At 41.3% G+C, this 17200-nt stretch overlaps 1 protein-coding gene across 1 annotated transcript in view; it reads right to left on the bottom strand.

Annotated features, from left to right (window-relative positions):
* Window positions 1–789: 789 nt before the first annotated feature.
* The window catches only part of CPLX4 (complexin 4), a 149998-nt gene continuing 133587 nt past the window's right edge, over window positions 790–17200 (bottom strand). Inside the window, exon 3 of the mRNA XM_044070444.1 lies at window positions 790–1059. Within this exon, the coding sequence (XP_043926379.1) occupies window positions 832–1059 (228 nt within the window). The 3' untranslated portion in view covers window positions 790–831. The remainder of the gene's footprint in view (window positions 1060–17200) is intronic.

Genomic DNA, 17200 nt, shown 5'->3' with positions numbered 1-17200 from the left:
CATACTATCTTGGGTAAATTTCTTAAAATGAAATAAAACATGTAGATGGACAAAGTTTAAAATCCAAATTCATTTTCAGACAATAAACTTTTAAAAATGTAATGAAGCACACCACAAAGGACTATTAACTCTTTCAAAATTTTAACTGTATAGGAATGATAGAATTTGATTGCTGCTGGAACTTTTATAAGATTCTTCATCATGAATGCATTATTGAAAAATAACTTTTTCAGTATTTTGACATGTGAGACTGCATCTATTTATCTTGTGTGTTTATTTCTTGAAAAGTTACATTTTCTAGTATTTTGACAAATGTGACTATATTTGTTTAGAGACCTCTCAACCAATCGGGGACAAATTTCAACTGAATCAGGGACAAGTCACGAAAAAATCAGGGACAATCAGGGACACTTTTAAAATATTAATGCTATTAACTTGAAACATTGACAGACTCAGAGCATATGAATTAATACACATTTTCTGAAGTAAAAGAAGTCTGTAACTCTTAATTATTGCCATTATTCATTAAGTGTAATTCACCACCTTTCCTCCAAAAGTCACTAGTTTTAGGAGGGATTAAGAGGGACAGAGCTAAAATTTGAGTCAAAATCAGGGACGTCCCTGAAAATCAGGGACAGTTGAGAGGTAGCTAATGTCTATATTTACTGAATAGTTTATTATGCACTTGTCTAACTCCATAGTTTACAAAGTATTTAAAAGTTATAAATAATGAGCTTGTTAAATGAGATCAGTATATACAGATGAAAAATGTTTTAGTGACTTTTTACAAACTTACAGCAAAGTTTATGGAGGATCAAATTATAGTCAAAATCACATAAGAATACATTTCTGCTCAGCAGTCTGTTTCAGTTCTGAAATTGTAGCCTGTGCTTTATCTTTTATTGTATCAATATCCATATTCTGAATATTCTGAATATGATTCAAGAAAGACTCCTTCTCTTCTTCTTCATCTTCGTCCTCTGCCATCATTTTTCTCAGGTCATCTGGCAAATCAATATCATCTCCAGCCAGTTGTACTTGATTTTCGTCTTGTTCACTCTGATGAAGAAAGGAAGATATTAAATGTATTGATATAAGCACAGAGAATACAATACTTTAACATATATTGCTTGTGGTGTATGCCTTAAAATTGGGTTGCATTGTAAAAAAAAAAAAAAAACTAGAGCATTAAACATCATTATTCAAAATAGCTGGGTTTCTAATTACTAATTAGCTTAATTTGGCATACATTTTCTGTGGAAAGCAGCGGTATAAAGTTTTAATGAAATAGTAATTATTTTTTGAAGCTGACAGTTAAAAGATTAATAAGATGACTTCAGTAATTATCTTATCATACATAGCCATGTAGTTATACAGTATGCAACCATTTAGTCATCTGTCCGTCCATCCCTCCAGCCAGCTTTTGATTCGTCCATCTATTTAACTATTGGTTCTTCCCACCTTAATTTCTTGAACACATGCAAAAAACATATAGAGTGCCTTCCAGTGCTTGCAGACATAATACTGCAGACACATTATAAATTATTTTTTTAAAGTGGGATAGTCTAGTAATAAACTTTGTGCTATAATAAAAGGCAATAGCTATAACTGCAAGTCTGTCCATGTATTTATTTTAATAAACAAATAAATGGAAACATGTAAATGATCCTTTTCAGTCACAATCTAGGCCAAAAACAAAGACAAATGTCAATTGGTTTATCTTGTCTTCTGTTTTTGAAATAGGATAAAATAATTTTGACATGAAATAACACAGATGAAATCCAGTAAAAATAAAATATTTAGTGCCCAGCTCATGTCAAGGACCAAGGTTTGGATAGAGACAATAATAACTAAAGTAAATGTGTACTCACATTATAAGTGATGAGGTCTTTATCAGGACTTTTAACTATTTTATAAAATATTAGAACAGCATTTTGGTGATGGTTCTGCGATGATACACTGCTTCCTGAAAGCCGACTAGCTGGGAGGATGAAAACAAAATCCCTAAAATTCAGAAGGTTGAAAAAAAATTTTTTAATCATTTTTTGCAGGGGAGAAGCCCTCCCACTCCCCACCCCCAAACTTATATATTGCAACTCACAGGTTGCACTAACTTGAAGAAGGAAAAAAATCTCCCAAAAAGAAGTAAATCATTGCTGGACACACTTAGAAAATGCACCAGCAATAATTATGAGAAAAAGTCCCCGGGATTCAATAAAATCCATGCAGGCTCTATGTAGAGCCTACATGGAATGTACCTGTGTACATGGCCACAGTTTCCTATCAGCAGTGCACCATGCATATTAATCATGGCACACTGCCAAGGGAGATCATAGTAACAGGGGTACTGAATCCATGTAGGCAGTAGTTTAGAGGCTATCCTGTGGTTGCAGATTGTCCATGAAATTCCTGGACAGTTGTTATGTACAGGGTAAGAATCCTTGTACTGTACCTCACTACTGTTGAAATGTGTGTGAATTAATATTTTGTGTTTTAATTTAAATTTTTTTTTTTTTTTTACTTTTTAATGTCCAGTTGCATGGTGTAGCGCAGAGTGCAGCAGTGCTGAGCTGCAGTTAGATCTATACAGTGTACACCTGTTAGACATCTAAAAATAGAAACTGGATGGAATTAATTATTATATCTGTTTTTATTTTTTTTTAATTGTCCGTTTGTGTGGCACAGAGCACAGCAGTGCCCAGCTGTGCTTACACATACTGTGATCTATAATGAGTAAGACTAGATAGGTAGGGATGATAATCTCAATCCAGGCTACACAGTGTGTGTGTGTGTGTGTGTGTGTGTGTGTGTGTGTGTGTGTGTGTGTGTGTGTGTGTGTGTGTGTGTGCGCGCGTGCATGTGCGCACGCACACATGTGTTTATCCCCCTGAAAAACAACCTCATTGACTATCAAACTGCAATGGTTCTGCACTTTTTGGCCCTGTAAATTGCTCTCATCTTCCAAACTGCTGGCTTCTACAAGGCCAGATGATGTTATCTACCTTAACACTACCAGCTGCCATTGTAATGTCAGACTAAAGCAGTATGGGTAGGGTCATGCCCTAAAGCTTAGTAGGTTCTGGGTTCAAGTCCTCAGCAGTCATACCTTTTATTTAATTTAATATATTTCTTTTAATATAAAAACAAAATTGTTACATTAGGAAAAGCTATGTGGTGCTAAGCACTGCTTAAACATGATTAACGGCTAATTTGTTTGCACATTGCTAAGCTTCGCACAACACAGTTGTGTGAGTTTACACCATGCTCAGCTTGTTTGCATGATGATAAGCAATGTGGCACTTTTTGAATGTTTCAGTATGACGTGTAAGGGTCGGAAAACAGCCTATATTAAAGCCAATAGGCAGAAATTCTGCACCATTTGTTGTAGTCTTACTATCTGTAGATATACCAAGCAGTGTTGGTGAGGGTGCATGCTTTTGGGCACAGAGGTGGGATGTGCAGGAGTCCAGAGTGTCTGTTGGGCTCCTGGTCCAGAATTACGAACCTTGGCTGTTGCAGGGTGATTACCAGGCTCAGAATGTAAGGCTGAGGCCTGGGGTCGGTTGGCCAGAGATCTTACAGTGCTACTGATATTGCCCACACTGGTGAGCAGTGTCATCACCACTATGACAACCATAAGTGAAGGAAGAGGGGAACCTTGGACACCTGGATCCAAGAGGCTGGGGCTGGGCATGGCCCACACATATGTAAGTGTTTCTTCTACTACTTTACTAAAATACAAGCTGAATCTGTGCAAAACTGATATGCATAACGGTGTGCTTCTCTTCCAACAGCTGCAGCTGAATGGGCTTGCAACATGCAATCTCATGTTGAGCACCTGCCAGGATGCACCATGAGTGTGGTAAGTACAGATATTTTATAATAACTGTAGTGCAATAAACAATAAACAATACCAATAACAATAAGCAATAAAGTGTAAATCAGGATTGTGGTTTGATAACAAATGTGTGCAAATGGGTCCATATTAGTTCACTGAAATGTAATTCTGGCAAACACCTATTCATCAACCCCTAATCAGCAAAATCGCATCAGCGATTTGTTGAATTTACTAAGGACAACAAAAATAGTTGCCCGAAGTACAACAGACCAACGTGCAGTTGACTCGAACCCACCTCCACCAACTTTGTTGCCCTTAGTAAGTGCCTTGTAGATGTGACCACACAGATAGATGTAACAGTATTGTCAGTACATTACAGATTATCATATGTGCAAATATGCAGAGTCTTCACAAATGTCAACAGTGTACCTCATTCTTGTTGATGAGATTGCTGTGTAAAGACCTTTTGCTTACAAGTAACTACAGCTGTTTGTGGCAAAGGTAATGTCCTCATGTCCTTCTATATGAGGTTGGGTTTTAAACAGGTATGTGATAGTGACAACAGTGTACAGAGCTTTACATATATTGCAACATAGTACTGCAGAGCATAATAGTGCGGGTATTAATGTGCTGCTTTTCCCTATTTATCACAGGTGACTGAGAGGGAAGGGTTGGTCTCTGTCCCCTACACAACCTGATGTCAGTGTCTCTTCAGACTCTGATGATGATGGTGGCCAAAGTGAGGCAATGCTGGGGGTTTCAGGGGCTGAATCTGTCCCAGAAGTTGACATCCCTTTTCTGCCCTTGTTGTCACCACACAGAGTCAGTATGCCTACACATATGCAGCTGCTGGAGGGCACAGATATTGGAGAATCAGAAGGTAGGGACATTGAACAGGAATGTGTCTCTACTATGGCTCCACTGAGTGTAGGCAATGGCCATAGCCAGAGAGCTGATGAAGTTCTCCACAGTTGGATCAATAGGGATGCTCTTAGGAGGCTTGCTGTCCTTCCATGGGTCACTTGGCATATGTTTCGAGCCATCATGGACACACAGCCATGTTCTGAAAGGAATTCCAGATGAATCCTCAGGGTTATGGATGCAGCACAATATGGCATCAGTGACTGTCTCCACTGCATTGGTGACACCCTGAATTGGTTCACAGATGCAGTGGAAAGAAGGTGGTCTGAGACAGATCACAGAATATCTGTCTTGGAATGCACACTGTATGTGATGGAACATCTGGTTGGAGTTGAGTGTCAGGCTTGTGGACATAGGTCAAAAACCCCATCTTCTGAGAGTATACATGACCATGCACAATCACGCTCCTATAGTGGTAATACATCCAGCGCTCCAGAGGGAAGTGTGCTATCCACACCAAGACATGACAGGCCATGGGCTCATGGTCCTTGTCATTCCCATGGAGGACACAGTCCCAGCAGACAGCAGTCACCACCAGGTACTAGCACCGCTTCTGGCCTTGGCCATGGAGGTGCCAGTGTAACTCCTGGCAGAGCCAGTTCCAGTGTTCAGTAGCAGAGATAGTGAACTGTCACCTCTTCCATGCACAGTTCAAAGCTGTCCAACATACACATACATAGGCCTAGCACCGAGCTTGACTATGTTCATGTACACAATCACACACCACTGTCAAATTCAGGTCACCTACAGACACACAAGGCATATTTCCATGGTCCTTCTTGCCTGCTTCCCTTCCTGACTTACACACATGCTTTCAACTTATTGGGTCGGCCTAGGCCTCCTGCACCCCCACATAACACCCTGTGCAAGTGATGATACCTGTGCCACATCCCTGTCCTCTTCATCATCGATGCAGGGAAAGGAAGCTTTGTGTCTGATGTACAGGGTGACTTTATAAAGTAATATGTACTTGTGTAATCCAGTGGTGCTTTACCATGCCACTCATACTGGCCACTGACAGATACTGTATGCTGAAATTTGTAATGATTAAGCCACATAAATTTGTGTACCATATATTGCATGATGTTGTAATGGCTGTATACCTACACAATGAAAGGTGTGTCACAGACATGTTTATGTTCCAGTTTCAGGAGTCTGTAGGGGACACCTATGGATATACAGTGGCAATAAACCAACCCATAGATATCACAGCACAGGATGGAATGTGAGCACAGAAGAAATATGTCTTCAGCAAGGTACAGCACTATAGGTGTATGGCTCCATAGGTTCATATGCGTATCACAGACTAACAAGGGCAATGGTGTAATTCAGACTACTAATGCATCTCTAATCTATGAAAAGGTCTGATAACCTTGATATGTGTCACGAGGGTTTCAGAAGATAACAGATCTATAAGCTGTGATGATGGAGATGACCCATCTACAAATTCCCTGTGTCCTTTACAGACATTTGTCCTGCACCAGTTGTGATTGTCTTGTTCTGCATCCCATTGTGTAATTTGCACATGATGTGTGTTACAGCAGATGTGTGCTTCACATGCATGGGGAGCCTGTTACATATAGGGTGTAGTGTCTGTGTTACATACCTGTCTGTCCAGCATGTACTGTTTATACCATGGTGGTGTTGTAGGTGTGTAGAACAGGTAATACATGTCTTAGTCCTGTCTTGAGTAAGCAGGAGGTACACAGTGGGATCTGACACCTCCCTGTATGATAGCCATACACATTCTCTCCAAAGCATCTAGGAGACAGACTACACATGTACGGTCTTGACATGGACTGCATAGGACAAGTTATCTACAATGTGTACTGGTTTACCATGGAACCTGTGTGGCTGCTACAGTTGTAAGGCATGTCTGTGTAGTGACATAGCAAAGGTGCAATTGCACTTAATGATAGGTGTGATGAGTGCCAAATTCAGTATAACAATGACAGTCTGGGATTTACATGCCATACCTTTCAGTATAGGTTGTACCAAACTGAGTGGATCCCTACATTTTTCCAACCAGTGATAGTCAAAGGCTACATTACTCTCTGAGTCCATAAGTCCAACAGTAATGGCTTAACTGTGTGGTGTGTGGACACTACTGTATTTTCCAGGGATGGATGACTTTACAGTGGATAGTATTGTGCAGTCCTTGGCATTTACTATTTGTCAATGGCTCTGACAACAACTGAATGTGTTTCTCAGGCCATCCTGGATAACTGTTGGTTCTGTTTGGGAGTCAGTGACAGCTCCTAATATGCAATCACCTGCTAATGTAGTCAGTCAGAGGTCACTGACAGTGGCTGTGAATGCAGAGAAGGGAATAGCTATAAGGGATACTCCATTAATGATGTCTGATGGAAATCCACTGGTGACTGACGTCATTGTAGCATGGGTCTACCCAATGCTATCTTCCCAGATTATGACTATCAGGCACTTGGCTATCCACCAGCTGACATATCACTTGTAAATAACCTACACAGTTTTCAGGAAGGCCTGCTGGCCTAATATTGTCAAACGCCTTGTCAGGCCATGGTAGGTGGAGTGAGTCATATTCCCGTCATCCATTGCATAGTGTAACACTCAGTGGGTTCCACTGGTTAGGGTAGGTAGGCATGATCTGCCTTTGAGCAAATCAAACTGTGTTTGGTCCAGAGTCAGTAGGTGTACGACGTTGTTACTGATCATATCCATACTAACTCATTTCAAAGCATTTAATATCACACAACTGAGAGATCTGGGGACACTGCTTGGCGCTGCATGCTATTTGTCCTTTGTGCAACTAAGTATTACAGTGACTTCCATCATGTTCCAAGAAAAGAGTCATCCAAGGTGTCTGTACAGAGTACAGACAAACAAGTTTGGGTAGTGTAATATGTATAGCCTGTGAAGGTAAAGTGGGGGTTTCACACAGGTATTCTGCAGTTGGACACTACTCAAGTGGTGTGGACTGGAAGGACACAGTTACATTGTGAAGACTGTGGAAACAGGGGAGTCCATGGAATTGTTGGTGGCTGGAAACTACTAATGCTGGTCTCACCACAACCACTCTCACATGGAATACCATGCTCCAATACTTTTTCTGTCATCACAAGCAAAATGTTACTACAAAACTCATGATAAGAAGCAGGACACAACCTATTTGTTCATCCACATAGTTGTCCCACATCATGAAAGGCTCTGTAGGCTTCCCATACCCTTCTCCAGGTAGATGCCTTGATTAGCAACCTGGCCAGTTAGTTAGCTTTTGCATGTATTTTGCCATCTGTTCCAGGGTTGATGGTATGTTGCTAGGGAATTGACAAGTGATTAGGATGGTGATTAAGAGCACAGCTGCAGTATCACAATATAATGTGCAATGTCCAGTGACATAGATGTCCAGGCTTGCTCAAACAAGCAGTACAGCAGCAGTGATCCATTATAGGTGACAATTTCACAGCAAGTCATGCATCCTGCCCTACTGCAGTGGATCGGCCACCTTTGGCCACACTGTGTCCACCTGCCACATGTCCTAGACATGTCATACTGTACAGTTATGTACCTGAAACACATGTATGTGTTCCCACATAATATCACACAACAGCCAGTGGTTGCTTGACAGGTATCATATGCTTGCAAGGCCAACGTAATGTCAACAAAGTTGAACAAGTCCTCCATGCATGCACAGGCATCCACATCTTCACTGCAAGCAGTGCCTACAAACAATGTATGTCAGGCTGTCAACCCCAAGGGGGTGGCAGCATGACCCTAACTTTGCAGGACTTGCACAGCATCACATTTGTAGGTATGGTACTGGGACCAAGCCTAATGACAGGATTATCAACAATCCAAGGTCCACATGGCTGGCAAAGCACTGTATGACACACTGTCAGGTGCTGTATTACACTAGGAGACCTACATAAATGTGATATATTACATTTCCACATCTCTCATGACACTGCCTAATGATGGCATGCTTTGACGTACAGACAAGCATGACTGTATTACTAATGGCACTATTAATGACTGCTGATGAGATGTGGAAACTGTCCCCACCCCTCTACTCCTATGACACACAAACACAACGTGTGACACATGTGACTGTCTTTCAAACCTTGTTTCCATGGTGTCTCAAACAGCAGTCATTACATACAGCAATAAGCATTTTGCCAACATGCACAGTTCACCTCCTGTACCACCCACACCCACATCACACACACCTGCATGTGTGCAATTCCTTACCAGACGCATTCCCAAACAACAGACACCTCAGAATAGCCTGCCTCTTGAGAGCACAGTACACATAATAGTGCATGCACCACTGTCTCAACATTCAAACACCTGTGGAAAAACACAAAAAAAACCCTTCATATCTGTACACCCATGGAGCAAATCATCATGGAGCTTATCAGCAAATATATATGTGATCTACATACAGTTGACTGTACACAGTTTGGATTTCTGGCAGAGAGATCATGACTGTTAAACGTGGTGGATATATCAGAGGCAGTCACCAAGGACCTTGGTGAGGGAACATCAGGCATACAACCCCCTGGACTTAGCCAAGCCATGTGAATATATCTCCTACTCAGGCATCATTGGCAAAAGCACCCACTTAAGCATCCACTGTAATATCATTATAGGGGTCACTAAGTGGCTCATTGATAGCACACATACTCAACATAGGGAAATCCACCTTCAATAGCTGATCTGTAAGCAGTAGTGTTCAACAGGGCTCAGTCTTGGGTCATCTACTGCATGGAATTCATTTAACCATGATACAAGCAAATACTGAATGTCTGTGGCTGACAAGGCTGGCTGATGCCTGCAAACTGAGAGCAGTCATAGAGTCTGTGAGTTATGTCAATATTCTACAAGAGGATATTGATGAACAAATGCCTGTTGATATACTAATGATGATAAACTCCATGCAAATATATATGTATTATCATTTCCATCACTCACATCTATGTACCTGGTAAGTAGCACATCACTCATAACATGTGATGTACATACGTGGGGTGACAGACCTGGGCACACAGGCCAGCCCGCATAGGTTTACACCTAATGTACCTGAGATCACCATGTCTCCCCAGTGGTAAGACAGGAATCACTTGATTACACCTAATGTACCTGAGATCACCATGTCTCCCCAGTGATAAGATGGGAATCATTTGTCATAACTGAGGCACAGTCATCTGTAATTGACATACTCATAACCTCCATGTACTCTTCCCTCAGCAAGCCAATATTTGAGTGCAATGGCCATTTGATAATGTACCTTTCTAAGCATTACTGACAATTGCACACAACAGTATGGTCCTTCACAATGGAACTTCAAATCCTCAGTATCTGTTCAATGGGGATTGTCTGAAATCAGTGTCATTATATCCTCCACTATACTACATCAGTTCAGAAAACCTGAACTATATTTCTCCCTGTAAAACATTATCTGGGGCACCCCAGCCTTTCATCCTGGTCTCTCTATTTGAACTGTTGTCACTATGTAAACTTTGTACATTACTCATAACTACAGTTTTGCATGGTGTTTAATTTACTGCTGCTTTTTTTCCACTATTTCAGTGTATTAATATTCTATATTATGTATTATCTTAATTTCCTACATTTTTTATGTACTTTATAAGTTTCAAGTTACATTGTTATGTTCTTTAACATTCTATGTTATTGTATTATACTGGAGCTTTTCTCCCCGGGCCTCCACTGAAAAAGGACTTATGTCCAGCTGGACTTTCCCGGTAAACAAATAAACTGTAGTCTGTGGCATATAGACTACTCAGAGGTGATCTCTGCCTTGCATACAGGCAATTTGTGACCCTGCTTTCTTGGAAATGCTGCATATCTTTAGGTGTCAAGGTACATGGATTACTCACTCTAAAGACATTACCCTAGCATGTAATGTTAGTAATACATGCTGGTGGAAGAGATCTGTCTAGCAGACTTTAACACACTTTTGAAGCAGAACCCTGCCTAATGGCAATCATAGCAGCTCAGTGCCCCTCATCAGATGCCATTTATATGATTGGCTGGGTGACCATCATTTCACCACAGGGCTTCTGCCTGTGTCCGTCCTGGACTTGTGCAATATGTGCTGATCATGTAAATGAGGGTATAAAGTTGTCTAAGATTGTTCAAACATCCTATGGTTCCATAAGCTGATGTAACATGGTGTAAAAGCCACACACAGACCTGGCTACATTGAGGATAGTACCACTTCCAATTACTCTTTACAGGACATGACATGGCACACACACGGTGCAAGTTGGGTGTATGTAGATTAGAACACTTAGCTATCTAATGGTACACCCTACAGATCACAGTACATGATGCATGCACCACACCTAATGTCTGCTATTACTATCTGGTTAGGACATATTATGCTTAATGATATCAGCAGGCCTAGTTGTGGTCGGCATTTGGAGGCCCACACCACCTGCCACAACAAAATACTGCAAAACCCTACTTCTTTTTAAGTTACTGAGGTGATCATATTTATGCTGTACATGGCCTGGAGTGAGATGAGAATCCCTACCTATCTAGTCTTATTCACTGTAAATCACAGTACTTATTTCACATGCCACGCCTTTAGTCTGATATCACACTGGCAGCTGGTAGTGTTAAGGTAGATGACATCATAAGTTCTTGTAGAAGAGGGCAGTTTGGAAACCGTCAGCAACTTACAGGGCCAAAAAGTGCAGAAACATTGCAGTTTGATAGTCAATGAGGAATTTTCATTTGCTTTGCAGGGGAGATACACACACACACACACACACACACACACACACACACACACACACACACACACACACACACACACACACACACCAAGTGGCCTGATCTTACTCACTATAGATCACTGTACTTATCACATGCGCCACTGCTTTAGTCTGACATTACAATGGCAGCTGGTAGTGTTAAGGTAGATGACATCATCTGGCCTTGTAAAAGCCGGCAGTTTGGAAGCCGGGAGCAATTTACAGGGCCAGAAACTGCAGAACCATTGCAGTTTGATAGTCAATGATGGATTCTCAGTTGTTTTGCAGGGAGATACACACATTTATTTTTTATTTATTTATTTTACATTTGTTAACAGGGAGAGTCCGACTGGATACATGTCCATTTTCAGTGGAGGCCCGGGGAGAAAAGCTCCAGGTACATAACAGACATATGAACATTGTTAATGCAAAAAAAGGAAGATAGTTGAGTGTGTGCATGCGCGTGTATATATATATATACACACACACACACACACACACACACACACACACACACACACACACACACGCACACACTGTGTAGCCTGGATTGAAATTATCATCCCTACTTATCTAGTCTTACTCATTATAGATCACAGTAGTTATCACACTGTCATGGCTGACACCTGTTTTATATCTGTTTTATTTATGATTGCAGGCAAACTACTTGTGGATTACACAAACTAGGCTTCTGTTGAACAGCATCTGTGACCTGCAGAGTGATATTGCTTCATATGCTTATCTGTATCTAGTATCCTAGCGGTCAGATAACTGTTATTTATCCTAGCTATGTGTCTACAATTACCAGTATGGCCATCTGTGGCTGTTTGCATTTGGATGGGCAGGCCTGTGGGCAGGAACAATGTGCCCTGTCCATGTGTGCATAGACAACATTATACATTACACCACCTGCTCACCTGTTCATAGGTTCATAGGTGTGTATTAAGCTAATGGCCCTGGAGCCTTTACAAGCCTAGTCCATAGGATTACCCTGGCATTGTGCCACCCAACCTTAGTTCCCAGTGCCCCATTGAGTAGAGCCACTGGAGTGATCCCTGGGATGAATTTTCTATTTCCCATCCACTCATCAAGATTTCTCTTGAAGAGGGCCAGTGATGTGTTCTGTTTGACATGTATTGGAAGTCTGTTTTATAGTATGGGCAGCCTCTGGGTTATGAACATGTCTCTCCAGCTTGTTCTGCTGATTGTGGTAATGAGGTTGACGTCTCTGGAGCGTGTAGTGCAGAGGGATTGGGATTTTTTTAGATCTAGCATTAATAACAGAGCTAGGACAGACATGCCTTTGTAATTCAAGCAGGGAGAAGTGTTTAAGACCTAGGATCCTCTTTGTAAGGTACTTTGCGGCCTCTCCAGTTGTTGCAGGTGGCTAATGAGGTACATGACAAATAGGACATTGTACTCGATGATTGGCCTAATGAGGGAAGAGTAGAGGGAGACAATGACCTCTTTCTTCCTGGATGCGAAACCTTTAGTAATGAGATGTGCCACATAGAAGGACTTTCTGACTACAGTGCAATGTGGTGGTCAAAAGAGAGGTTGCTGTCAGCTTGTGTTCCCAGATCTCTTATAACGCCTTCTGTGTTCAGTTTTCTACCATCGATGTGGTAATTCATGGGAAATGGGTTTTTCCTAAAGGGGATGACAACACATTTTTTGGCACTGAGCTTAAGGCCATGCTTCTGGCACTAGTCGGTCTTCGTGGTCTACTGTTGCTGTATGTGTGGTGACATCCAGCAGCCACAGGGGTCTGTAGGTGAGTGCATTATGTACTGTTGAGTCCTTACTTGGATCCTTTGGCCAACATTATAGATGTGTGACAGTGCAGCTTTACTCACCATTATTAGGATATGTAGGACATTACAGACTTCCAAACACATATTTATGTATACAACAGGGATGTATATATAACTGTAGCTGTGTGTGTGTGTGTGTATGATATGTATATATATATATATATATATATATATATATATATATATAGTGTGTGTGTGTGTGTGTGTGTGTTATGTAGATATATGGGGAGAGTCTGATTTTATATATATATATATATATATATATATATATATATATATATATATATATATATAGGTATATATTGGTATATAACTATTTTTAACTACATAGAGATAGATATACTATCTATGTGAGAGAGAGAGAGTGACAGATATGTATACATATATGTATGAATGTTTACACATCATACCTCTCAGTATAGAAACATCAAAAATCTGGACAAAGGTTCATGAAAAGTAGATACAACTGGCCAAAAATAGGGTTGCTGATTGACATAAATTTGCATACATGGTTATGTATCCCTGCCCACTCCAGTGGAATTGTGAGAATGGGAATTAATAATGACAATTGAGAGTTATAAAGTTTTTTCACTTATATGTATATTATTTCACAATCTTTTATTTTGTCAATGTCTCAAAATAAAAGTACTAATATTTTTAAAGTGTCCCTGATTATTTCTAGATTTGCCCAGATTCATCAAGAGCTATGAGTAAACAGCCTTATCCACTTCATCTGTGATGTAGCTGAAATCAGTACCTATTTGGATCAGATCACTGCCTTGGCTAACAAACTAAACAAAAAATCCAACATAAAATAATGTTGACTTAATTTGAGGTGAGGAAACAAAAGTGTTCTGATGTTGCTGCAGCTGCATGCCTACTAGCTGTACTCCAGTGCAGTAAATATTGCTATACTGGACTGGGTCAGCCACCCCCACTGTAAGTTCACTAATAATTCTGCATTCCTGCTTTCTTCTCAGTCTGAAACCATGCACATCACATCAAGTGGCCAGAAATAACAGGCAAACCTGTTGCACAACTCATCAACCTCAGCAAAGAGTGGTGGTACGACTTTAACTTTTCACCTGCATGCAAACCCCCCATAGCATAGCTGACTACAAAACTACTACAGTGCAGTAGCACATTAAAAACAAACCCCTTAAAACACAGATAATCCTTTAACTTTATGCCTACAACACCTGCATGATTCACCAGAAAATAATCAGTAATACAAAATAAAGGTACTGGAACCATGGCTGCATGGGAAAAGCTATATCAAAACAGACAATATTATATTAATGTCTGTATACAAAAATGTGTAACTAGTCTGTCTGTCACTTACCCATGGACGCCAACATGATCTTCTTTATAATTTATCCAAAAACTTGACAGCCACCAATCAATACTTTTTCCAGCTGCATTTGTCTAAAAGGTTGTAATTTCTGTACATTTCCTTCTGGATTAGCACTGCACCTACAGCAGAGTGATCAACCATAATAACCCATCACTAAGATCAGTCTGCAACTGTAAGTAAAGTTACCAGTCCTCTTCTTCACACACTTAAGGTGCTCATTGCACTATCGGTACTGGGTGAGGGTATTCTGCTGGCCTGGATCCTATTCCAAGGGACATCGTTGTTGGCTAGGTCCTTCTCAGTCACCGGCATGTCTCTCCATGCTTGTCCCTGTTGACAGGATGCTGCTGCTTCTGCTTTCACTGCTTTGACTGACTCAGAATCTGTGCTTGACCTAGTGATGGAGTGGTGTCCATGCCCTCCTGTCTTTTACAAAAAAATTAAAGCTTCCCACTTTCTGCATTTAAAATGCAAAGGGACCTGATAGGATGAATGGGTGCAGTACTTCCTCAAAGGCACTGTCTCACGACGCTGCTGTCAACGTGCATACCCCCACACGTTGATGGGTGATGACGTCAGCATTAATTAAAAAAATTGTAAATAAATTTTTTAAAATATCATGATTTTAAGGGGGTACCCAGAAATTTGTGGCACCCCATTATTTTAGCCTCAAAACTGTGGAAGTTCGAGGAATTTGGTATGGTTGAGAGGTCTGTTACACATATCTATACATAACAGGTCATTTTGTTCAAGGGGCAACAGAATTGCTTAGAGTTTAACTAAGTGTATGAGCATGCCCAGTGGGATTGTCAATAGTTATAAAATGCCTCCAGCACACACCTACCTGTACTTTTGTGTGTTACAGACAATGACATCTGTCCCTGTGTCTGCAGTACTGCACTTCACTCAAAATGTCCACAGCATTCTCCAGCTGTCTGATGTAATTGATATGTGACAGAGGTTAATAATGTTACACCACACACAGACTGACAGTCTGTAAAAAGACCAACATAATACCTCACATCCAAAAGATGTGGATACTTCCAGATTAGAACCATCAACACCATTACCCATGCTAAGTCAATACACAGTCAATACATGGATAGGTACAGGTTGTGTGAGTTTTAATATATGTTTGTAAGCTGGAGTAAGGTGTCAGTCCCTTGGTTGTCAGTGAATGTGCAAACCAGGGGATACTGAGCATTCCTATGTCTGCCTACAGGGATATCAGCAGGGAGGTCCTCTTCCGAGTCCTCCTGTGACTATGGCTGTAGTGACCTGGGCACTGGTGGGAGGATGTGTATCCCTTCTCTTTGCTGATCCTGCTGAAGCTGTTTCTGCAGGATCAGATTATGTAGCATAACACATACTATGAACATATGTGCACATGTGGCTGGAGAGTACTGCAGAGCTCCACCAGATATATCAAAGCACCAGAACCATGACTTCAGAAGCCCAAACACACACTCTACAATGTTCCTAGTTTGGGCGTGTCTCATTATGGTGTTCTTCCGTGGGTGTGTGTATTTCTGATGGGTGTCATCATCAACAGCAACAGGGCATAGCCAGCATCCTCCAGTAAATGGCCATGTGGGATGTCCCCCCCTAGCAAACATCTGGTACAGCTGTGATGCATGCTAGATATGGGAGTCATGATAACTGCCAGGGCTACCAGCACACACATTCAGGATAATCCCCTGGACATTGCACATGACCTGGCAGTTGATGGAGTGGTACCCCTTGCAGTTGACGTACATTCTGCCCTCTTCACCGGCTGGTGCCTTGATGTGTACATGAGTGCAATCTATGGGACCCAGTACCTCAGGGTAGTGTGCTACACAGTAGAAGAGTTGCATACTGCTGGTCCTCTCCTCAAGTGTGTGGGGAAGATAAATGTGCTCACTGGCATGTGATAGCATGGCATGCAGGAACTGGTGGAGTACCCTGGAAACAGATGCCTGTGAGACCCCCATCACATCACAAGTTGGTCTTTGGAAAGTACCTGTAGCTAGTATCCTAAGGGCTACACATACCTTTGTTTCCACTGGGATGGGTTCCCCTTTGTGTGCTCTGGCTTCTAAGTTGAGGGCAGCAGAGCTCACTGATTTTTTTGCAGTATGTCCCTGTCCACCCTGTAGTGCTCTACAATCTCCAGTTCATGTAGCTACTGGTAGGTTACCCTGGGCTTGAACACTCATCTCCTTCTCAGTCTAGGCCTATGGTCAGCAGCAGCTGCACTGACCTCAGCATCTAGCAGACCTGCAGCAGCCATTAGCATTATCTCAGTGAAAATTCATAAGTCTGTACCCCAATGGTGCAGAGTGCTGGGGGAAAATCAGAATGTAGGGTGTATGCATACTTTATACAGCTCTGCTGTAGGTGCTTAATATGTAATTGGCTAACTGTGATGCATTCCACCTGCCTACAATATAATTAACATTTATTTTTTATTTATTTTATTTTACATTTGTTTACCGGGATAGTCCGACTGGATACATGTCCATTTTCAGTGGAG

Source organism: Protopterus annectens, chromosome 1.part0, assembly GCF_019279795.1.
Source record: "Protopterus annectens isolate FY-2018-M chromosome 1.part0, PAN1.0, whole genome shotgun sequence".
NCBI lineage: Eukaryota > Metazoa > Chordata > Ceratodontiformes > Protopteridae > Protopterus > Protopterus annectens.
Note: the sequence above shows the minus strand (reverse complement) of the source record. Positions and strands in the feature narration are given on the sequence as shown.